Source organism: Colletotrichum navitas, assembly GCF_030913465.1.
Source record: "Colletotrichum navitas strain CBS 125086 chromosome Unknown LY79scaffold_2, whole genome shotgun sequence".
Lineage (NCBI taxonomy): Eukaryota > Fungi > Ascomycota > Sordariomycetes > Glomerellales > Glomerellaceae > Colletotrichum > Colletotrichum navitas.
Genome location: NW_026850548.1, coordinates 1,084,481 through 1,104,821, shown reverse-complemented (window position 1 = coordinate 1,104,821; position 20,341 = coordinate 1,084,481). Strand labels below are relative to the sequence as shown.

The 20,341-nt window shown below is 55.3% G+C and overlaps 9 protein-coding genes across 9 annotated transcripts; 4 read left to right on the top strand and 5 right to left on the bottom strand.

Annotated features, from left to right (window-relative positions):
- Positions 1 to 153: 153 nt before the first annotated feature.
- On the bottom strand, positions 154 to 1,353 carry LY79DRAFT_575309 (uncharacterized protein; the record flags this gene model as incomplete). The annotated part of the gene is made up of 2 exons (XM_060559697.1): positions 154 to 944; positions 1,137 to 1,353. The coding sequence occupies 2 exons, from the start codon at positions 1,351 to 1,353 to the stop codon at positions 154 to 156; spliced, it is 1,008 nt and encodes a 335-aa protein (XP_060420246.1).
- Positions 1,354 to 1,455: 102 nt separating this feature from the next.
- LY79DRAFT_146651 (uncharacterized protein) lies at positions 1,456 to 2,142 on the top strand. The gene has a single exon (XM_060551015.1). The coding sequence runs from the start codon at positions 1,557 to 1,559 to the stop codon at positions 2,079 to 2,081; it is 525 nt and encodes a 174-aa protein (XP_060420245.1). The 5' UTR covers positions 1,456 to 1,556; the 3' UTR covers positions 2,082 to 2,142.
- A 1,266-nt stretch (positions 2,143 to 3,408) lies between these two features.
- LY79DRAFT_504325 (cleft lip and palate transmembrane protein 1) lies at positions 3,409 to 5,372 on the bottom strand (the record flags this gene model as incomplete). Its single annotated transcript, XM_060553499.1, has 2 exons — positions 3,409 to 4,553; positions 4,604 to 5,372. The coding sequence occupies 2 exons, from the start codon at positions 5,370 to 5,372 to the stop codon at positions 3,409 to 3,411; spliced, it is 1,914 nt and encodes a 637-aa protein (XP_060420244.1).
- Positions 5,373 to 5,419: 47 nt separating this feature from the next.
- Positions 5,420 to 6,518, top strand: LY79DRAFT_146534 (uncharacterized protein). The gene has a single exon (XM_060551013.1). The coding sequence runs from the start codon at positions 5,864 to 5,866 to the stop codon at positions 6,428 to 6,430; it is 567 nt and encodes a 188-aa protein (XP_060420243.1). The 5' UTR covers positions 5,420 to 5,863; the 3' UTR covers positions 6,431 to 6,518.
- A 1,170-nt stretch (positions 6,519 to 7,688) lies between these two features.
- Positions 7,689 to 8,790, top strand: LY79DRAFT_665288 (uncharacterized protein; the record flags this gene model as incomplete). Its single annotated transcript, XM_060563034.1, has 2 exons — positions 7,689 to 8,046; positions 8,249 to 8,790. 2 exons carry the CDS (start codon positions 7,689 to 7,691, stop codon positions 8,788 to 8,790), a joined length of 900 nt encoding a protein of 299 aa, XP_060420242.1.
- Positions 8,791 to 9,572: 782 nt separating this feature from the next.
- LY79DRAFT_665287 (proteasome A-type and B-type) lies at positions 9,573 to 10,561 on the bottom strand (the record flags this gene model as incomplete). The annotated part of the gene is made up of 3 exons (XM_060563033.1): positions 9,573 to 10,217; positions 10,316 to 10,427; positions 10,524 to 10,561. The coding sequence occupies 3 exons, from the start codon at positions 10,559 to 10,561 to the stop codon at positions 9,573 to 9,575; spliced, it is 795 nt and encodes a 264-aa protein (XP_060420241.1).
- Positions 10,562 to 11,067: 506 nt separating this feature from the next.
- On the top strand, positions 11,068 to 12,110 carry LY79DRAFT_622379 (vacuolar protein sorting 55). Its single transcript, XM_060562069.1, has 2 exons — positions 11,068 to 11,571; positions 11,659 to 12,110. The coding sequence occupies exons 1-2, from the start codon at positions 11,316 to 11,318 to the stop codon at positions 11,790 to 11,792; spliced, it is 390 nt and encodes a 129-aa protein (XP_060420240.1). The 5' UTR covers positions 11,068 to 11,315; the 3' UTR covers positions 11,793 to 12,110.
- On the bottom strand, positions 12,111 to 15,124 carry LY79DRAFT_535695 (aminodeoxychorismate synthase). The gene has a single exon (XM_060556538.1). It carries the CDS (start codon positions 14,814 to 14,816, stop codon positions 12,330 to 12,332), a length of 2,487 nt encoding a protein of 828 aa, XP_060420239.1. The 5' UTR covers positions 14,817 to 15,124; the 3' UTR covers positions 12,111 to 12,329.
- Position 15,125: 1 nt separating this feature from the next.
- On the bottom strand, positions 15,126 to 20,031 carry LY79DRAFT_535694 (TRAPP II complex). The gene is made up of 2 exons (XM_060556537.1): positions 19,541 to 20,031; positions 15,126 to 19,480 (listed from the first exon to the last, which is right to left on the bottom strand). The coding sequence occupies exons 1-2, from the start codon at positions 19,704 to 19,706 to the stop codon at positions 15,321 to 15,323; spliced, it is 4,326 nt and encodes a 1,441-aa protein (XP_060420238.1). The 5' UTR covers positions 19,707 to 20,031; the 3' UTR covers positions 15,126 to 15,320.
- Between the last annotated feature and the right edge of the window lie 310 nt (positions 20,032 to 20,341).

The window sequence follows — 20,341 nt, the reverse complement described above, 5'->3', positions numbered from 1 at the left end:
AATAGCCTCATGCCTCGTGGTGCAGATGAACTCCAATTCCGCCCTGCCTCATTAAAATCCCCAACTCCTCGGCCGTGACGAAAAGATAGATATGCATGTACATGAACGAACCGACTTTTTGCGTCGCTACAAACCGTCGTTGAATAGATGGTGTCACATCACCAAGCATTCTTTGGCTGCCCTGGGTAGGGGCACGGCTGGTATTGAGGCCGCCGTGTGTTGCCATTCGAGATGTTCCTGGAAGGCCCGAAGATCCTCAAACCCGGTGTCGTCCGGGGTATCTCGTATGTCATCATCGTCGCCGCTCCCCTCTGTGTACGGCGCCTCGTCGCAAAAGGGGCATAGGAAGCGAGCGACCCAATCCCCCTGATATGGTGCCATGTGGTTCGCTATCGCCAGGGGCGCGAACACAACCGTCTTCTCTTCTCGGCGTTTTGACGTGGTGAAGGCTCTCGCCTGCCAGTGCGGCATTTGCGTCGTCGGTGAAATGGGCGGCACAGGGCTGGTGCTGGACTCCTCGGCCGCACGCAGCGACGGCATGCTCTCTAGATCCTCCCACACCAGATGCCCGTCGCAAAAGTCGCACACGAAAGCAATGTCTCTATCTCCGAAACGCTCAAACTTGCCAATGGTGTTGCAAGCCACCACCTCTTCCACATGCCGCCGATGGTGCTCATGTTCGTCTATGGCTGGCCGGTTCTGCCATTCGCGCTGTTTTCTGTAGACAAGGAAGGCGCCTAGACACCTTGCTGACGTCTCCTGCTCTGCTGCGAATATCCTCCGGGCGGCACGGCACTGTGCACGGTGAAGTTCGCGGCGCAATTCTGTCGTGTCCCGTGCCCATACCGGGTTGATCGGCCCTCCTATCCTCGCCCAGTCCTTGAAGTTTGCGACATGAAGCTCGAATTTCGAATGCAGCACCCGTAACTCGGCGATTGAAGGGGCTGGAGGAACAATGTCAGCATTAGGTCATGACCGGTTGTGCAAATACAGAAGCCAGGCGAAATTTGGCGGGGAGCCGACAGGCCAGCGCAGAGGCCTCCGCTATATCGCGGGGCTCCGTAGAGCTTCGGAACCAGCTTCTGGACTGGCGCGGAGCGATGGTCGACAATGCTGGGAATGCTGGGGGGTCTTACGTTTACGGTCGTTCATGTAATAGCCCTGGCCATTGACGAGAACCGACAGCTCCTGGAAGTCCTTCTTGGCGTCGTCGAGGGTGTCCTCGAGCAGGCGCAACTGCTCGTGTTCGTCAGGTCCCCATTGGCTCTTATCGGCAAGCTGGAAGATTCGCAGGCCATCACCGATGAGTGTCGCAATGTCAGCCAGAAGGGACCCGACGGTAGGGCTGCTCATGATTCGGTGAACCCTTCCGTGGTCTCCTCGAAAGAGTTCTTTTCGAGGGGCTTCGTCGGGATAGGATGAGGAAGAGGTGTTCGCGCCACGGCAAACGGCAGTTCAATTGAAGGGGGTGCCTTCTGTGCGGCGCGCGCCCCAGTAATAAATCCCCTTGAGCGTTCTCTTGGTAGGTTTGGAGAGGGGCTTGCACATTATCCCGAATGGGGCGGAAACTGCAAGAGCAAATGACGGACAGCGGGCGGCTCGGCTACACCGTCCGAACCTGTTTTGTTGCGTACGTTTCCTCTAGAACGAAGGCTTGGGTCCCCCCAGCAGGCAAGGAAGCGTCGGGGTGCCGGGGAGGACCTATCTGGGATGATGAGAGACGTGTCGTGGAACTCCACCGCCCACTACGTACGAGGGAGCGTGACGAGTCCGGAGCTCTGCTTGGTAGGCTTGTGGTGCGTTGGTCTTACAGAGAGGTCTTGGTGTCTGGACCGGGTGGTCTGCTATCGGCTATGCTCGACTGGCTATTTCGTTACTATAGACTCTATGCGGCCATCTCCATGTCACAATCGAAGAAATCCATGGGACGAACACTAGAGTGGCAGGCGGGCCCCCCTAAACATGTGACGAACGGAGCTCTCACCCAGAAGCAGGAGGAGCGCACGCGACGGAGATGGTGGGGACGTGGACATCAACACGGTAGAAGAGGGGGGAAATGGAAGTGCAGAAGGAAAGATTAAGAGAAAAAGAAATGAAAGCATAACCGGGCAATTCACCTTGCTGGCTGAAAGAACGGAACTGGATCCAACGCAGTGTCAAACGCTTAGGGGGCCGGGGTCACGCGAAGGAGCTTTAACTTTTTGGGTGGGGTTTGATAGTGGGTGTTCAGGTAGCTAGCGCAGCCGTCGTCGCTGCTCAGCTCTGGGTACCTACCTTAGTTGTACGAATGCCTCCCCTGGCAACCAAGGTACCTACCACCTCAGGTAGGTATCTTTCTCTCGGGTTTGCTATAGGCATGGGCGGCCGTTTACAGAGTGTTTTCCTTCTCCTTCCGCGGAGCCGCCGCCCCCATCCACTTTTTGAATGCATCAGGCCTCGGCGTTTCCTTGTGCTCCAGGCATTGCATTGCATTGCGCATTGCGCGGACAATATTCGATCAACCAAATCACATTGCCCAGGAACATGGCAACGCTGCGTGCTTACTGCCTCTTTGTTTAGCTTCTCCCGCAGTGGACCTAGGTAGATACCTAGGTGGTGGCTTAGTGTGCGTAGCACGAGGGCTGTCGTTGCGAAAGATGAGCTAGCTGCTGAAAGTACGGATAGAGAACCAGAATCAGTGTGTGCTCTGTACGATGAGGGACGTGGGGCTTCGATCCCGGCCCTAAAACAGCGTTAGAGGGGACCTGGCGCCATCCCTTCATCCAATGGAGCCCTCTCATAGGCGTGGTGACATACGCGCTTGTCTCTGCCCTACCAGGCACGGGGCTCCTACCCGACTGTAAAGCTCCGTCATTGGCGACTCTTAAGGCCCCCTGGTGGCATGGGTTTCCCATGGCTCCTCAGCCGCGTAAGCCACCCATCTACCTTACCTATTCACGCTGCTTTTTGCAATATATCAGCTTAGCCAAGTGGGCCATGTATCACGCTTTGAGGCTGATCCTCCGTCCGTGGTCCTTTCAAAGTGGGAATCTTCAGAGGTATGGGTATGGTAGGATAGCTTCGGGGCACCGGGACGGGCAAGCACCGCCCAGTAGATCATTCTTGCTTTTCCTCCGACCCAACCCTTTCTTAGTCGTCTCGCCAGACCGTCCAAGCGTGCATGCCTAGTTTATATTCTTCTGTAGATGAGATGCACAACGCAGGCGAGATGTGAGAAACGACGAGAGCATCTTTATGGTCCTTCACGGAGACATGGATCTTGATCCAGTATGTTACGCGACCATTTGGCCTGTCTACGACGAGCTGTCATGCCGCTATGGTTGCCCCTTGTCCCAGACCCGGGCCATGTCCATTATGTCCATGGTGTTATCCGCACTCTCCTCCTCTGCCGCGTGGTGTCTTTGGCAGCTACTTCCTCTTCTTCGCCTTGCCAGTGTCGGCGCCCGTGGCCTTGCCCGCGACATCCTTGACCTTCTCCGTGGCCGCATCGCTCTCGAGCAGCTCCTTGGCCTTCGCCTTCTTTGCATCCTCCTCCTCCTCATCGTCCCCGCCCTGGCCGAACTCGTTGACACGGGTGTAGTCAATCCTGTATGCCCAACGTTGGTAAAGGTAGATGAAGAAAATGATGTCGTCGCGGAAAGTGGACAGACGGTGAAGGAAGGGCATCTTGATGGTGAAGGCAAACAGATCGTCGATGAAGGTGTTAAGGAACTTGTACATCATGGCCTTGGCGGGCATGTGCGCAACACTCTTCAGCCTGTAGTTGATGTACAGCGAGGGGACCATCATGAGGAAGCCGTACGCATAGACGGAGCCGACCAGGGTCGCAATAATGTACGAGTACCATGACTTGTGCGTCTCGTACACCAACGAGTAGATGGCGTAGCCAATGAGCAGGGGCACGCCAGCAATGTACATGTACTTGAAGGCAATCTCGTCGTACTCCTTGGTCTTCTCCTCTGTCTCGCTGAGCTTGTGCTTGTCCTCCACAGCGATAGCAAAGGGCAACCACGAGCCAGGCGGCGCCGGCTTGATCGAAACGTTGACAATCGTGGTGATCTTCCACAGCTCAATAAGAATGCCCACCGCCTGGCCACCCAGAATCATCCAGCTGGTGTTTTGCGAGTTGTCGATGAGATAGAGCAGAATGACTGCCTGCATAAAGACGTTGGCCAGGATAGACCGGACAGAGATGCCAACGTTGTCCTTCTTTTTGCGATAATGTGCAATGTCGGAACCAAAAGCAAGTGTTTCCAATATCATGTGGGCGATACTGACGATGATAGTGACACCCAGGAGGATGGGATTCGTGTCTCCAAAAATCTCCTTGACCATCTCAATCTCAGAGCCATCGCCACCGCCGGGCAGCGATCCGCCATACGCAGCCTGGCGTGCGGATTCCTTGGCACTTGCCTCTATCGCGGCGAGGGTGTTGAACTGCCAAGAGCGCATATTGTTCAGATCAATGTGCAGCGGAACCGACTTTACAGTGTCATTGAGCAGGATCATCTGGCTCTTGAGTTGCCAGAAGGTGTTGACAAACAGTATGGGGTCTATAAAGGTCAGTACTGCCCGTCGACGGGACCGCGTGGAATTCACTTACAGTACCACGAATGCTGACCGGACCCATCTCTGGCGCCAGTCGGCTCAAGATGAATAAATGGGCGGATGGCTGGGTGGGTTTGACGGTAGTCGAGTACTCCAGTGTTGGGGATGATGGAGAAGCTAGCGTTCGGGTGGTAGTAGCTGGCAATGATAGGGCCCGTCTCGTTCTCCTCAATGGCTTCTTCTGGCTCTTCCTCGACCTTACTCTCCAACAGAGACCTTGTCTTGAACTCCTTTTTCTTGGGGATGTACTGGGTGAGGGGGTACGCAAAGTAGTAGGCAGAAGCAAGGTCGTAAGTGTCCAGTTGTGGATCAGGCTGGCTTCCGGGCAACGAGATGTAGAAGTGACCCCAGAGGGTACCGTTGTTCTGAACTGAGGGGGGGATGTCAATGATAGTATCGACGGACCGCTTCTCGCTATAATTGCCAATCTTGAACTTCTGCTCTTTCAGGACCACCTTCTCCTGCGGCGTCTGCGACAGCGGAGTCGGAACGAAGGTGTCAGACAGTGTCACGGTGATGTCGATGTAGCTGTCCATGGGCCATATCGGAGCGAGCTTTTGGGGGATATTGCTGTATGTGGCACCCTCGTTCAGGGTCTTGGGGCGGAGCAGATATGGCGGGATGTCATCGGTGTTGGCGGGAACGCTGATGATGTTGCCGTCGGCGTCCTTAACCTGGGTGCCGGTCTGGGTCTTCTTGAACATGTTGTTCATGAGCATGTTCATGCCAAAGTACATGGAGCCGCCGAGGAGCAGCTTCTGCATCATGCCCATACCCTACAGAAGCGGTTGGTCAGCTTGACGTTCCTCATGATGCAAACCCCGCGAGCTGGCGGGCAGGACACTCACGCCTTGTTCCTGTGGCTGGCCGGCCGGACGAGCGCCGGCAGCTGCTGGCGCATTGGGCTGTGCCATCTTCCACAGCGTGTGCGAGACAGTATATTCGGGGGCTGGCGGGATCTTGAGATTGCGGAGGACAGATCGCGCGTGCTGTTGGGGCAATGCGGGGATGCCGAACAGCGGACTCGCTGATCGCTCCGCTACTGATGGTCACAAGATAGCAACTCGTCGAACAGAATGGCGAAGGGTACCGTGTCTATCCTCAACGCAGTAACCGAGGATGTCAAGCGATATCGGTTGTTGGAGGAATGAAGTCGGGACGATCTTGATGGAGATTGGCGGGCGACGGAGTGCATCGCAAAAGTCTGGCACTGGCGCACTGGACCCTGGAGGCGACTGTGTGGCTGCGGGACAGTATGGAAGTTGCGTGCTGTTCGGGCAAATCAATGGCCGAGGCGTCACCACGAACCCAGCACAGTGGACTTGGGACTCGTCGCGGTAGGCTAGGAAGAGGGCCGCCCGGGGCGCGAAGAGAACAGGGGGGGAGAAGTAGAAGCTCCTGCCAAAGCTGCAGTGTCAAAGTGTACCCAGCATCCTGCCCTGGGACGGGGATAGGTTTACCTAGAGTACTCCGTACCTACACTACATCAATCAAACCCCAATCCCAGCTGTGCGTTTGTCTGGCATTGTCGGGTTCGATCGACAAGGTAGGTTATTCTTCGTGTCGTACCGTGCCCACATCGTCCGACATCTTACAATGCACAAGTGAAGAACCTCGTTCAACCCAATCGACATCCAACACAGAACAGACTCCCGTGGCCCCTTTCCCGCCCATTCGTCAACGGCGCAGTACACACGCGAGCGGCCGTGTCGTGCCGTTGCACCGGCGGCCAAGAGAGACATATACGTACGTACATATATTGGCTGCCTACATTGCGTCTGCTTTCGCTCTCGTTTCTTCAATTCCTTCATCGCCAGGATGAACGCCGTCATCAGGATACGTACCCGATTGCGGTAATTTCCAGAGTTCGCCAACATCTGTGGCCGGAACCAGATGGATCGATCCCCGTGGCTTTCGTTTTTCTCAACAACCGCACGACACATACCCCCGTTCTGTTTGCTTTTCAGTCCTCAGCGGCTATTCTATAGAGACGGGGGCCTACTGAGATCGAACAACGCACCAGACTGGACTCGGACCTCGCCCCCAGACATTGTCACCTGAACACTTGTGCGGGCCAGTCGCGGCGTAACAAGTTTGCGAATACAAACCACCACGCAGGCAAACCAGGGTGCCCCCAAGCTTGTCAAGTCTCGGCGATGGTCGAGTCGAATCAGGTTGGTTCAACAAATCGAGTGTCGCACACGTTGCTGCGCTGCGGAAGCAAAGCGCAGTTCCGGATCCATCTCTGGCCCACGGCCCCTTCCCCATCCCAGATACACACGCATCCATGTTCAGCACTGTCACCCAACCCCCCGACCCTCGTCTCCGGTTAAGCAATGAGGGCAACGAGGGAGGGCTTTGGGCTTTGCTTTTTCCCTCCCAGATAGTGTACTACGCATCAAACTAGACCCAGCATTATTGTACCGGCATACGAGCTACCGGCCCCCGAGCGAGTCTTTGGGACCATCGATCCGTTCCAGTCGCTACGCTAAACCCAGAGCTTCGGCCCGTCGCCCATGCGTCTGTGGCGGCTACTTGACATCTCGTTGTCTCATTGATACCTGTGCTTCCCTCTCGCCTCGTCCAATCTTTCTTTTCTTTCCTTTCTTATTGTCCTTCAGGTGGTTGCCAGGATAGCTGATACGCCGAGTCGCCGACAATAAGCTTGCTCCCCTTTCAACCCTAACCAACGAGACAAACTTGTATCCCTTTTTGGGTCGTCCCCAGAGAAGTATATAACGGGGTCGATTTTTCACCGCCATCTCATCTTCCCTTCCTCATCTTCTCTCTCGATCTCTTGTGATTCCTAGCCTTCTCTTCTTTTGACTCAGAACTTGGCATTCTGTAAATCTCTCGGGACGCGCCGTCAACTGGGTCTACTTTCCCGGCGTGACTCTTACCGGTCTCCACAAATTCCCGTCGTCTTGACTTCCTTCCGTGCCTCCCTCGTAAGCCGGTTTGGAAGCCTCTTATCCTCCTTCGCTATCAAACTAACCACGATAAAAGGAGCGAAAACAAGCCAAGTCCTCTGTCTTCGTATACACTTGACTTCCGTCAGAAATATTGACACAACCGCAACAATGCAGTCTGGCGGTCCTTCACCTCTGCCATCATTCCCGGCATCCAGGGATGGCACACCTGGTGGCAACGACACCATCACTAACAGTGCCACGAATGGTCACACTGACGGCATCAATGGCACCAGCACCAACGGCACCAGCAACAACGGCACCAGCACCAACGGCACCAGCACCAACGGCACCAGCACCAACGGCACGAGCACCAATGACACCAACGGCATCAACGGTACCACGAATGGCGTGCAGAAACGGACAAAGATCTGTGTCTACTGCGGTGCCTCGCCTGGTTTCAAGCCCCAGCACATGGAGGCCGCTCGTGAGCTGGCTAGGGTTATGGCAGAAAATAACATTGACCTTGGTGAGTTGTGCATACCTTCCCCCTCCCTCTATCGTCACCACTTGTTTCCGTCCCCGTCTTCTTGGCATTCACTCCCACCCACCCATTAAGATAGCGGAAAAGCCCCAGTCGCTGCATCGATAACGAAATGCAGCGCCTCACGCTCACGCATTAACTAAACCTTTGCACACTTATAAAAATGACATCAACTGAAACCTCGCAGTCTACGGCGGTGGCACTGTCGGCCTGATGGGCGAGGTGGCAAAGTCCCTTGTTGCCCTCGCCGGTCCAGACTCGGTCCATGGCATCATCCCCGAGGCCCTCGTCAGGTACGAGCGCGACGGGACCTATGGCACCATTAACAAGGACAACATGTACGTACCCGATGAGACCGTTTACGGCCGCACCACGGTGGTCAAGGACATGCACACGCGCAAGCAGATGATGGCCAAGGAGGTCTTCGCTGGTGGCCCCGGAAGCGGCTTCATCGCCCTGCCCGGCGGCTACGGCACCATCGAGGAGGTCCTCGAGACGGCCACTTGGAACCAGCTCGGCATCCACGACAAGGGTATTTGCCTCCTCAACATCAACGGCTTCTACGACGGCATCCTCGAATGGGTCGGCAAGAGCGTTGACGAGGGCTTTATCAAGGCCGCCAATGCCGACATCCTCGTCACCTCCACCACCCCCGAGGGCGCTATCAGAGCGCTCCGCGATTACAAGGTTTCCGAGGCCACCTTCAAGCTCGACTGGACCAAGTCGTAAGTGGCAGGAAATCCCCAGCAAGCCAATTCAATCCAAACGTTTTTCTTTCCTTTTCTTTTTTGCGGGAAAGCAGAACACATACGAATGGAGAGACTGGGGCAAGAAACACGATAAGAAGAGCGAGAGCAACCGAAAAAGGAGGCCAGGTGTGCGATTGTTTGTGCAACGTGACGGCGGGTGCGTACCGGAGTCTGGCGCCCTTCTTGTTTCCTCGTCTCGGCGTCACGGTCGTGTACATGGGGTTAGATAGAAAAGCAACGCGTGAAGGGGAGGGATCTCTGCCTTTGCCGACGGTGCCGGTGATACATGGGATAAGACATTAGACAGGGAGGAGAGAGGGGGAAAGATAGGGGAGGTCGGCTTTCGTGTTGTACTGTCGGTTGCAAGCATTGTAAATTTTGATAGACCACCGTGGGCGTTCCACAACCAAGAAACAAACCTACATTCTTAACCACCCCTGTCTCGAAGGATCACAGTGTGTGCTGTCAAGTCCGCATGTGTCTTGTGTTTTGAATCATCGGACGTAGCTCGTTCATTCGGCTGTTGAATCTTCCCTTTTTGCAGTATATTGGTACAAGTCTAAACGGGCCGGCTCAGTGCGTTCAGGTACCATGCGTTTCCTTTGCCCTCCCCCAGCCGGGCCCACCAGCCGCGTCCTCGGCCTGAAGGAGGAGGGAGCTTGGTGATGGTCCAGTCTAGTTCCGACGCAACGCAGGCGGGCTTTTATCCACCCACTCCCCTCATGTTTTCTGTTGTTGCCTCTCCGGCAAACGAGCGGGCGTCTATTCATCAACCTCCATGCCCTCACCACCCTCCTCGCCGGCACCCTGGCCCTCGCTGGCCGCGACGCTGTCGAGCCATTCCTTGACATCCTGACCGTCGAACAGCTTGAAGGGCTGGATCTCCTTGAGGCCGTCCTTCTCAGTGAAACCAACGACACCGACACTTGTGTTCTCGACCGTCAGCTCGCGGTCCTGAACGAGACTCTCCTTGAGGGCCTTGAGGCCGTGGCGCACAAGCTCCTCGCGCGAGCAGCTCTCAAAGGCGTCGATGTTGCGCTCGAGGTAGGTGCGGGCCATCTGGCTTCGGGCGCCAATGGCGAAGGCGACCATCTCCTCCGTCATGCCGCTGGGCTGGAACTCGAAGAGGTGAGGCCCGCGCTCGTCGACACCGGCAACGAGAAGGCCGACGCCGTAAGGTCGCTTGCCGTAGACCTGGGTGTTGATCTGCGCCTTTTCGCCAATCATGTCGACGAGGGTGCGGAGGGGCATCGAACGGCCGTACGTCATACGGTGGCCGAGACACTGCTGCTTCATGAAGTTAGAAAGGACGCGGGCGTCCGAGGTGAGGCCGGCAATGGCGATGCCCGTGTGCTCGTCGACGGGGAATATCTTCTTCTGGTACGAGGACAGCTCCTCGGCGTTGCGCTGTCGGAAGGGGATTCTGTGTCAGCTTTGTGTCATTGGTTGATAGGAGGAGCTGTGCAGGTGTTGACTGAGGTGCATGATGGAGAGCGATGTCGTACCTTGATTGCTACCAGGACGGCATGTGTTTTGCTGGCGATGCCCACTACTACGGAACCCTGCTTCACTGCTTCGGCTGCATACTCGATCTGGAATATCCGGCCTTGCGGCGAGCTGCAAGGAGAGTCAGTCAGGCTGTAGTGTTTCCCCCTCCAGAACTGGATACAGTATACATAAGAAGGAAGGCAGAGGGGGGACCAAACAACTTACAATGTCACCGAGTCGTTGTCGTAATTGTTTCTGAACATGGCGGGCGTAAGGGAAGGTTCGTAGCTTCGTCAAACAGCTCGAGGGGATCTGCAGCAGGGGATATTGGAGAATTCGTAGAGGCGTGGCTGTGAGGAAGAGGATATCGCGGGGTGTTTTCGTGGATGTTGGGCGAGCAGTCGGTGATGAGGGTGAAAGCTTGGTGATGGATAGGTAATAAAGCGAGGGGCGTCCCTCTCGCGCCCGCCAGCCCAGCAGCTCAAGGCAGATCGAGCTTTCGTAGCACTCTCTCAGCCTGGAGCCAGGTGCCGGGGTGCAAGATGCTCCGTGCACTCTGGAGCTACGTACCGCCTGCCTGTAGCTTACCTCCCCTCCCTGCGCCCGGGAGGAGGCACGGAGGGTCTTGTCAGGGTGGGCCGAGACCACTCCTGAGCAAGTCACTCCGGGCTCTGGAACAAGGTTCCGCCGTGAGCGCTGACGACGGCCTTCCCATCCTACTGCGTCAGGCTTGGACCCGCCATCGCATCACAGCTCAGCCTGCTAGCCTAGCCGCAATTCGCGACGACCGCTCAAACACACCACGACAAAGCTCTCTTACGATCACCAATCGACAAAACTTTCTGTACGGACCATCGGCGCTAAAATCCCTGAAGAGAGCTACAGGTTTCTCTTTAATTCTCAAGTTGCAGCCCCGGCGGGGCCCTCTATACCCAGCTCCTAGCTCCTCAAAGACCCGATACCCGTCCGAAACAAGTAACACCAAAGACGCAGCACCCGCCTTCTCCAACGTCCAAGATGCCTACCGCTGGGCTCAAGACCATCATCGCCCTCTCCTTCGTTCTCGCTGTTGGGTTCCTCCTCGTAATTCTCTCTTGCGCCCTTTGGAAGGTCTACTACCCGCTTCTCGTCGTAGCCACCTATGTTCTGGCTCCGATCCCCAACTGGATCTGCTCCCGATGCGCCAACCCCGATGACTTTGTCGAGGGCTCCGGCGCTGCCGTGCTGGATCTCGGCCGCTTTTGCACCGGATTCCTGGTAGTCATGGGAATTGGTGAGTCTTCCTCCCCTCCCTGCCCCTACCCACTCGATTCTTTTGTCTATGTCGATTATTTAGGTTGCTAACCGTGCTTTGCAACAGCCCTGCCCGTCGTCCTTGCCCACTCCAACCTTATTCAGGTCGAGGCCATGGTCATGTCAATAATTGGCGGTCTCCTCATTTACGGAACCATCATCAGCTTCGGCATGTTCTTCCAGGAGGAGCAGGAATTCTGACTGAGAAGGGAGTCGCGACGGCCTAGCACACATTAATCCGTATGAGCAGAAGAGGAACAGCGGTAGAGAGGGGAGAGACCCCGCATCGAATTCAGATTGGCGACGGGCCTGTACAGTACGACACGGTGCCGGAATAACGAAGGCGCTCTCGGGTCTGGGATTTCGGTATGGGAGGAGGGACTGGGATGGGTCGCGCTTGGCTTTGCTCTGTCTTCATCTGTATATCCAGCATCATCCCGTGAGGCGGGCGTTTTCCTTTTTTTGTCTCTCTCGCTTTGCAGTGCAAAAAAGAACCATTTAATTCTAACAGCAGTGTCAACTCCTGTCGAACTCATCTATCGTCCTTCGTGTGGATAATCCGGGCCGTCTAAAGTTGAGTCTAATACCCGTGAAGGTCCAGAGTCTAATATCCCAGATACGTTGAGGTATCAACCAAACACCCTGCCAACATTGAGCCTATAGCCACGCGTGTAACGCCCAGAAATCAAAATTCTAAGAGATGCCAACCGCCCCGTGTCATCATTCAGATCGTCCCGCTCATGCTTCCGCAAAGACCCCCAAGGGTCCCGCCAACTTGGTGAACATTTCTTCCCTCTCTCCTTCGGGCGTGCTCAGAATCGTCACGGCACCACCGGCCCCAATGTGCCAAACCTCACGCGGCTCCGTCTCGCCGTCCAGAGGCGGCGCGACCTCGTCGTCCCACCTGAACATCGTCCGAATCGTCACGCTCCAGTCCCCCTTTCCGGTCACGTCCATGTACCCGACCACGCCTGAGTACAGGCTCCGCTCCATATGACCCTCAATGTCCTGCAAAAGCTCGCAGCTCCGTTTCTTCGGCGCCCCTGTCATGCTCCCTGGCGGGAGACTGGCCGCGAGCAGGTCCAGCCCCGTGTGCCGATCTGCCTCGGACTGGTGGTCCGGCAACTGCCCATTGACAATCGTAATCATCTGGAACACCGTCGCGTACTCCTCCACCTTCATCAGGTGTGGCACCTCGACATTCCCCGACCCGCACACGCCGTGCAGGTCGTGTCTAACCAAGTCCACGATCATAAGGTTTTCCGCCTCCTCCTTGGGCACGTGCAGGATCTGCTCCGCTTGAGCCAGCGTCGCGACGTCGTTGGACTTGCGGACGGTACCCTTCATAGGCCGCATCGAGCAAAAGCCGCCGGCGTCGTATTCCAGGAACCTCTCGGGCGAGCTGCTGATCAGCGTCGCGCCGCCAAGGCGTATGAAGGAGCCAAATGGGGCTGGTTGGCGGGCTCGGAGGGTCTTGTAGAGCTTCCAGGGCGCGACATAGTTTGGTTTGGAGGGCGTGTGGCCGTTGACCTGCCCTTGTTCCATTACCGGGCGTCCTGGCAGGGTGATGGTCGTCTGGTCTGTCAAGCAGAGCTCGTACGACTCGCCGGCGGCGATGAAGTCTTGGCAGCGAGAGACTTTAGCCTCGTAGTCGTCGGCATCAGGTATCCGAATCACGGGGCGGGTTACCACCGTTGAAGAGTCCGAGCCATTGGTGGCAGCTTTGCCCGACTGCCAGAGATGGGACATCTGCAACGAGGCTACAACAGAGTCCACCCAGAAGTCGGCGTTGAGCTTCCGCTTCTGCAGGTGCTGGACGTGCAACAGCCCCTTCACGTGATCTACGACGATGCTCTTCGTGACCCAGGCGAGACAAAGATCCGGCCGCAGGTGTCCTCGGTCACCCTTAACCGGCACATCGATGCCTTTCAGCCCCATCTCATAAGTGAGATAGCCCATAAAACCACCCCGGAACGGTGTGTCTAGATCACCCGTCGCTGCGATGCGTCGCTTTTCGACGAAGCTGGAGAGAAGATGCCAGATATTCTCATGCGGCCCGAATGCAATAGTTTCAACGAGGTCAACGGGCATCCCCTGAATCGAAGGGATTCGTGCCGTGGCAAAGTCGTCTCCGACGTGATGCTCGATACGCAAGGACTCTTCCACGTCCAGCGCGATGATGCTGAACCTTCCTCGCACGTCAGCGGCGCCGACAGCCATATTGCTCGAATTAGACGAGTCCAGAATGATGTGCTCTGTTCTGCCGCTCTTCAGTATTTCGACGACATCCGGTACCTTGACGTTCGCGGGAATATTGATCGTCTTATAGACGTAGTCGCATTCGAGTCCCACGGTCGCCAAAGACGTCGGCATCTCCGTCCACGCCAGCACGGGTGCGTGGCCGCCCTGTGCTGCGTCCCGGATCTCAGAAAGGAGACTAGGTTTCACAGCGTTCCTTGCCAAGAACCGCTCTCCGCTCACGATCGTCCTGTTCGCCCTTTGATTCCAAGCCATGGCTTCGCGGAGCCAGTTGCGGATGACGGCGTGGCCTGAGGCCTGCGTGCAGACGGATTCGGGGTGATATTGAAGACCCCAGAACGGCTTGCCCTGACGCTTCACCGCCATGAGAATCCTCTCGCGGCCATTGTCCCTCTCCTCATCGACCCAGGCCAGGGGCAGCAACTCAGGGGCCATGTCCTGCGCGTGCCATCGCCTGTCCACCCATTCGGCATCTGAGATGAAATCCTGTCCAATGTCGGCGCAGAGGCTGTGGTAGAGAGTCGCCTTAAATTCTGAAATACCGGCAAAGACGTCCTCGGCGCAAGTCGACCGAGGCTTCTTGTGCTGAATCTGGCGGACCATTCCATGTAGCCCACGTTGCAGCCTCCTCACCTTGCCGCCGGAGCTGAGAACAAGACTCTGGAACCCGAGACAGATGCCCAGAACAGGTAATAGATTCTCACCCCCCAGCTTCCAGACACACCTCATGAGCCCGACATCCCTCTCGTTCTCGGCGGAGCCAGGTCCGGGTCCGCAAACGACCGCATGGTACCGAGACAGCTCCCGGTGAAAATCATCGGAGAATGTCGGCGATTTTTGGTCTAGCAAGGGCGTGTCAATCGGTAAAACGTGGACATCGGCATCAAGCAAAGTTGTGAGAAGGGAGACGATGTTGTTGGTAAAGGAATCGTATGCATCGAGAAACAGGATCTGAGGTCGCGTCATCCTTTCAACGGGAAACACGCTTCCACTGTCTTTCTCAGGATAACAATCGACAAAAGAAGCCTCTCAACGCAACGTTCGCCAAACAGGAAAATCGTTTTGACCAAAGCTTAGATGGCGGTCTTTGACCAAAAGCTTAGACGGGGGTCACGGGCGTCTGTGACGGAAAATGTCCCGGTGTCGGCTAGCACCGGGAGCCCGTTTGTCAAAGAAATTTCGGTGGCGACTGGAGGCAGAAACTAGAAGGCGGTCAGACCCACGCATGACTTGCTAATGCGCCGTTGCCAGGGATAAGCTTAACACAATTGCTCGGTTGATTTGGCTTAATTAATTCCTGTGGCTTTAGACTCTGAACCCATCACGCTGAACCTCTCGTTCTAGAGAGAACTTGATTGTCTATTGTAACATAAAGGTCGCTTCCATGGCCAACTCCGAGCCTCTGGTATGATTCGTTTCTCTTACGTCCACAATACGGTTCTTCATGTACAAAATAGCCAGCCAATGCTGCTACTCCTGGTCCTTCACCTTGATGATGCAGGGCTGTCTTGAATGCCAGATGCGCCTCTCCTTTGCGCCAATGATTGCATTCAGCATCGTCTGAGTGTCCGATCGTTGCCGGCCCTCCTTCGTTTCCTCTTTGTCCTTCTCCGCCTTGGGCTCTTCCCATATTTGGTATTCCTCGATCGATGCTCCTATCTCAAACTCACCACGACAGAGCGCCATTACCTGGATCTCCACCTCAGTGCTAGACTTGGCGGACAAGAGGGGAAGCGCTTGCTGTAAAGTGCCGTTCCAAGCGAATTTCCGCGTGAAGTCCAAGGCCACGTTCAAAGGACGGTGACATAGAGCTGGCATCAGTCGTAACATCGGGTAGATTGGATGTGCTGACCGATTCTTGATGCCGACCTTGATTTTGACAAAAGTGTCAACAAAGACAGACTCCGTGGCTGCTCCACCCGCGCTCTTGCTTGGATCTTCGACTGTTATGTTGATGCCGATGTCGTCAATCCTGAGGGCATCCATCATACGGGGGGAAAGTCTGATACTTCGCAGATCAACGTGACCACTCCGCTTCGGACCGGACACTGTCTTCCACCTGGCTGTGAGAGCATCCAGTATCTTTTCCCTGTACCAGAATGCTTCCCGATTCGAGCGTTCCATGTCTGGCGTGATCTTGCTGCTGCTTACGACAAATTGACGCTGTCTTGATGGATTGAGGGCCGGAATTGAAGCGTGGGGATCTTCGAGGTAGATACGTCGTAGAGGAAAAATGACGCGACTCATGTTGCCTGGAAGGATGCGTTCCTCAATCACAACGCCATCTTCGCCATACAGTTGCACCTCTATGTTGTTGGGCCAGGCATTGCGAAGATCCATGGATAGCAGACAATATTCTTCCGCCAGTGTAGCTAGATCGGCTTTTGACTCGAGTTTTGTGAGGCCAAGCAACGACCGAGGAACAGGGCCGCTGAGAGGCAGAACGTCCAAGCGGGCCAGCTCAACGCTGGCATTGACAGTGACTGTCAACTCTAGTGAAACTTGCCGGGTATGAAATTGCTCCGTCACCTCTTCAGGGGGTACACCAAGATGGCCATAATCGATCTGGATGGAAGCATTCGTCAACCCGGGTTTACCGAGGATCTCGAAATCAAACGTGGCAGTGCCCCCCGGGGCGATGTATCTCTTCTCGGGTTCCTTCTTATTCAACCTTCGGAGACCTTGCCGCTTCATGAGGATATATTCGTACTCATATAGCTCAGCCGGCGTGGCATCTCTGTTGTTGATACCTGCTTGTAACGGCCCTTGTGTGGAGTCCTGGAAAGAGAAAAGCATAAAGTCCACGGGTGTCGTCTTTGAGAGATTCTGCAGTGTTACAGAGAACACCTGTCTTTCTCCCTCGAGCACCATTACGGAAGCTTGTGGGAGCGTCGTTGACTTGAAGATGACGATAGGTTGCTGAGAAATAACGTTCAAACCCAGCTGCTCCGCCTTCAAAGGCCTACCAATACGGACATCAGAGAAGATAGTACTCTCCAGAGCTGGTAGTCCAGTAGCCTTGGTCTTTACATCCGCTTCTGGTGCCCATGGCTCTTTGAAGATGGGGAACCGTCTCTCTCGGCAGCCACGAACCCGGATGATCGCGCCCGTCACCTTCAAGGCACCAGGTCCTTTTGGTGTTCCGGTGACCTTGAGAATTTGGGTTCGATATGGTCCGATGATGGTGCTCTCAGAATTCGACTCAAAGTCTGCCCCGCTGGCGTCTAACCGAAGGCTTTCAACGTCAATCTCGACGTCGTATGGATTTTGCAGAGTGACCTTGAAAGTTGCAGATTCGTTTGCTACGAGTATGTGATCGGCAGCCGCTTTGTTAGGTTGTTTCAGGAACGGGTTGTAAATGAATGGGTTGACATCTTGAGAGGTTCTTGCCGTCACTGCTCCAGGAAGTGTGCTTTTTGCGTGGGGGACCGGGATTCTGGTAATCGGCAGTGGCTCCAAAGTGATACCACGGACAAAGAACTCATCCCAGTACTCGGCGGCCAAGTGGTTCAGGCCTAGTCTTTTGGCCAGGTTCGACGTCTTTGTTATGTTTGTGACCAAACGAATCTGCTCATCGCGAGCGATTACTGGTGATGCATCCTCCTTGCGAGGTCCAGGAGCAACTCCGGATCCAGCTGTACGGAGCAAATCACTTGAGAACTTCAACACACCATTGAAGTCGGGCAATGCTTCAGAAAAGTTGATGCATGCTCTCAAGATGTTCAGTTTGACGCTGGTGAACCCGAAGAACCTCGCAGCAGCCTGTCCCCGAATTCTGTCGATGACAGCAGCGTCTGAGTCTTCAGTAGACATAGTGTCATCCGACAGCTTCCTCTTCATATCAAAGCCCACAATACCGTACGATTTGCAAAGCAGAGCCAAAAACGCCTCGATCCCCTGCTCCACATCACCCTCCCCAAGCTCAAGCGCTACTGCACTGCTGCTGTGTCCATTCGCGGCGTTGAGGGCTACGAGACCTGCAGCAGGATGTATACCCATGTCTGCAGCACCCCTAGTGCGGGCCTCGACCAATCCGTTGGTGAGAACTGATACAAGCTCTCTGGTTACCATGGCCTTCTTGCGATGGTAACCTAGAGGTCCAAGAACAGATGCAATACCTGCCAAGATCGAAACTCGATCGGCAATGGTGAGAAGCTCTGACGACGAAGAGGGAAATGCGCGGAAGAGGAAGGTGACAATTTGTTGTCGGCTGGGTGAGATAATCAACCGAGGTGAAGTGGTCAAGGGGGCCGAAGGAAGCTTCCCATAAACGATCATGTCATAGGACCGTTCTCCCAGCTTCCCGTCGGCAAGATGCAATGCGGACAAAATCTTACAGAACCGAATCGTAGTTTCAGACAGGGGCAAGGGTGGCAAATTCTCGGCCGATATTCTCGAGTATAGTCCAACGATGCGCTCCAGAAGATCTGGAAGAATTATTTGAAGGTTCCGGATGTACTTGGGCTGGCTCGGATCGGTTGCTGTTGCTTCCAGCGCAGCGTAAATCGAAGTCGTAGATTTATCCTGTGGAGGCAGACATATTGGCGGGACTTGAAACTCGACTTTAACCCATCCGAGAAGCAATAGAGTAATTGTGACCAACTCCAGTGCCTTGCCGTGCCAAATGTGATCATTGATTGACCGAGCGACGGTTGCGCCTTCCATCAGCTCTTTCAGAGCGTCCGGCCATCGTCCAGCTTGCAGGTACAGGGAGCCCATCAGAACTGTCACTCTGCCCTTTCCTTTGGCCCTCCAGCGGTCGTTGAGGCCACCGGAACCAAATCCCTGCACTGAAACTCGATCTGAGCTTTCCGACCTAAAGTGCTCTCCGGCACCCGACCGCGAGTTCTGGTCTGGGACCGAAGAGCCGATGTTGATGCCAGCAGTCAGATCGTCAAATGTGGTCGGCGGGTTCGAGAGCCCGCTTCTCACGGGAGTCGAGGGTCGAGCTGGTGTTGAGCCGTCTGATGCCACGATGGAGTTGTTCTTCATTGGCGCAACCGGCATCGACATGCGGTGCATGAGGCGGTCTGGTAGACCGCTGGTTGAGCTTGATCTTTGAGAACCCGGCGTGAACTGGGACTTCCTCTTGTTTACTGGATCCGAATCATCCATGCCCCATGAGGTGCCGTTGGCCAGCCTTGTCGAGTGGGATTGTCCGGGAGACTCGATGAAGGACATTGCCTCGAATGACTTGGCCAGGGTTGTCATTTCAGCCAGGAGCTGCGACGTAATGTCGCACATTATTGTCTTCAAGGTCGTCCGTTTGCACTCTTTTGGCGGTGGAATAGCAATAAGGCCCTCGGGCAAAGCAACCGGGTTTTCCTTGGAAGGTGCATGGTCGAAGATCAAGACCTGGTGGACGAGGGCCTTGTCGAAGCGGTCTCTCAAGTCTTCCAACCCCTGGTCCAACGTTCTAATATTTTTTTCGGCAGTGGTGGGCGCATTGCCAGATTGGCGTTTGTCGAAGGCAACGCGGTTCAGTTCGTCGCCATCTGCGATCGCGATGACTGCGAGGGGCTCGCGATAGAAGTCGAACGGCGAGAGTGCAAGATGAGATGGTGGGGGTACGTGGGTTATTAGTTCGTAGAATACAGCGCCATCGGGGAAGGCCAAGGGCGAGAACATATCTGTGCGTCACCAGTCAGCACAACAGGTCTCTCCTCACGAATTTGAATGGAGAGCCATACTTCTGTTGGGCCGCCCGTCAGGGGTGACATCCCGCAAGGAGACGACATGTTCGGGCCGTAGGCGCTCAACGAAGGACGAGAAACGATCACTTCTGATTTGGCCAAGGGGCACAATCAATGCCTTCACCCTCGCGGGAGCGATGGGTAACAGAGAGTCCAAGCTCATTCTAGTACGTATGCAGCATCTTCAACTTAATGGGTTGTGATGCGAGTTATGTGGCCATATCGAGATGGTCTCGTGCGTTCGGCGCCGAAGCAAAGGGAATGCGAAGCTTGGCAGGTGGCTTCAAGAGCGTCGCCAAGGTGTGCTCGTGGTTTTTGGGCCTCGCGCGCTTTCAGGATAGAGCATAAAGTTGGCTGTAGACCAGGGAAGTTATCTCATGTAGCAAATAGTAGAAAGGAGTCGAGGTTCGTGGCAGTGGACAGAGAAGGATTGATTGGCATGCAGCCAGCCCACTGACAGCAAGTGACGGTGTGTGCGACTCGACCAGGGGGATTAGTGGAGGTTCGAACCCGGTGCAACAATAGCAATGTTAGGAAACTGCTGCTGGGTTTGGGATCGTAGCAGATACCGATAACGGGGTTGCCGCTAAAACAGCCGACGCCACACGTCAACTGGTCCAAGCTTAGCGTTCTCTAGGGGACTGATTGGCTGGACTGGTGGGCCGACGTCGAGCAAGCTGTCAAAGCCACACTTCAGCCTTCATTGAGCTCGCCCAGCTCCTACTTGCCTTCCAACGTGTTCACTCCATCCAAAGGTAGGTACCTCGATACCTCTCTCTCATCACATCTCACTCACTC

Excerpts from the sequence above, each read along its gene's own strand:
- LY79DRAFT_146651 (XM_060551015.1), top strand. The coding sequence starts at position 1,557 with ATGGGGCGGAAACTGCAAGAGCAAATGACGGACAGCGGGCGGCTCGGC.
- LY79DRAFT_146534 (XM_060551013.1), top strand. The coding sequence starts at position 5,864 with ATGGAAGTTGCGTGCTGTTCGGGCAAATCAATGGCCGAGGCGTCACCA.
- LY79DRAFT_622379 (XM_060562069.1), top strand. The coding sequence starts at position 11,316 with ATGCCTACCGCTGGGCTCAAGACCATCATCGCCCTCTCCTTCGTTCTC. Across the intron at positions 11,572-11,658 it reads CCTGGTAGTCATGGGAATTG|CCCTGCCCGTCGTCCTTGCC; the intron begins GTGAGTCTTCCT and ends GCTTTGCAACAG.
- LY79DRAFT_535695 (XM_060556538.1), bottom strand. The coding sequence starts at position 14,816 with ATGACGCGACCTCAGATCCTGTTTCTCGATGCATACGATTCCTTTACC.
- LY79DRAFT_535694 (XM_060556537.1), bottom strand. The coding sequence starts at position 19,706 with ATGAGCTTGGACTCTCTGTTACCCATCGCTCCCGCGAGGGTGAAGGCA. Across the intron at positions 19,481-19,540 it reads TGACGGGCGGCCCAACAGAA|ATATGTTCTCGCCCTTGGCC; the intron begins GTATGGCTCTCC and ends GGTGACGCACAG.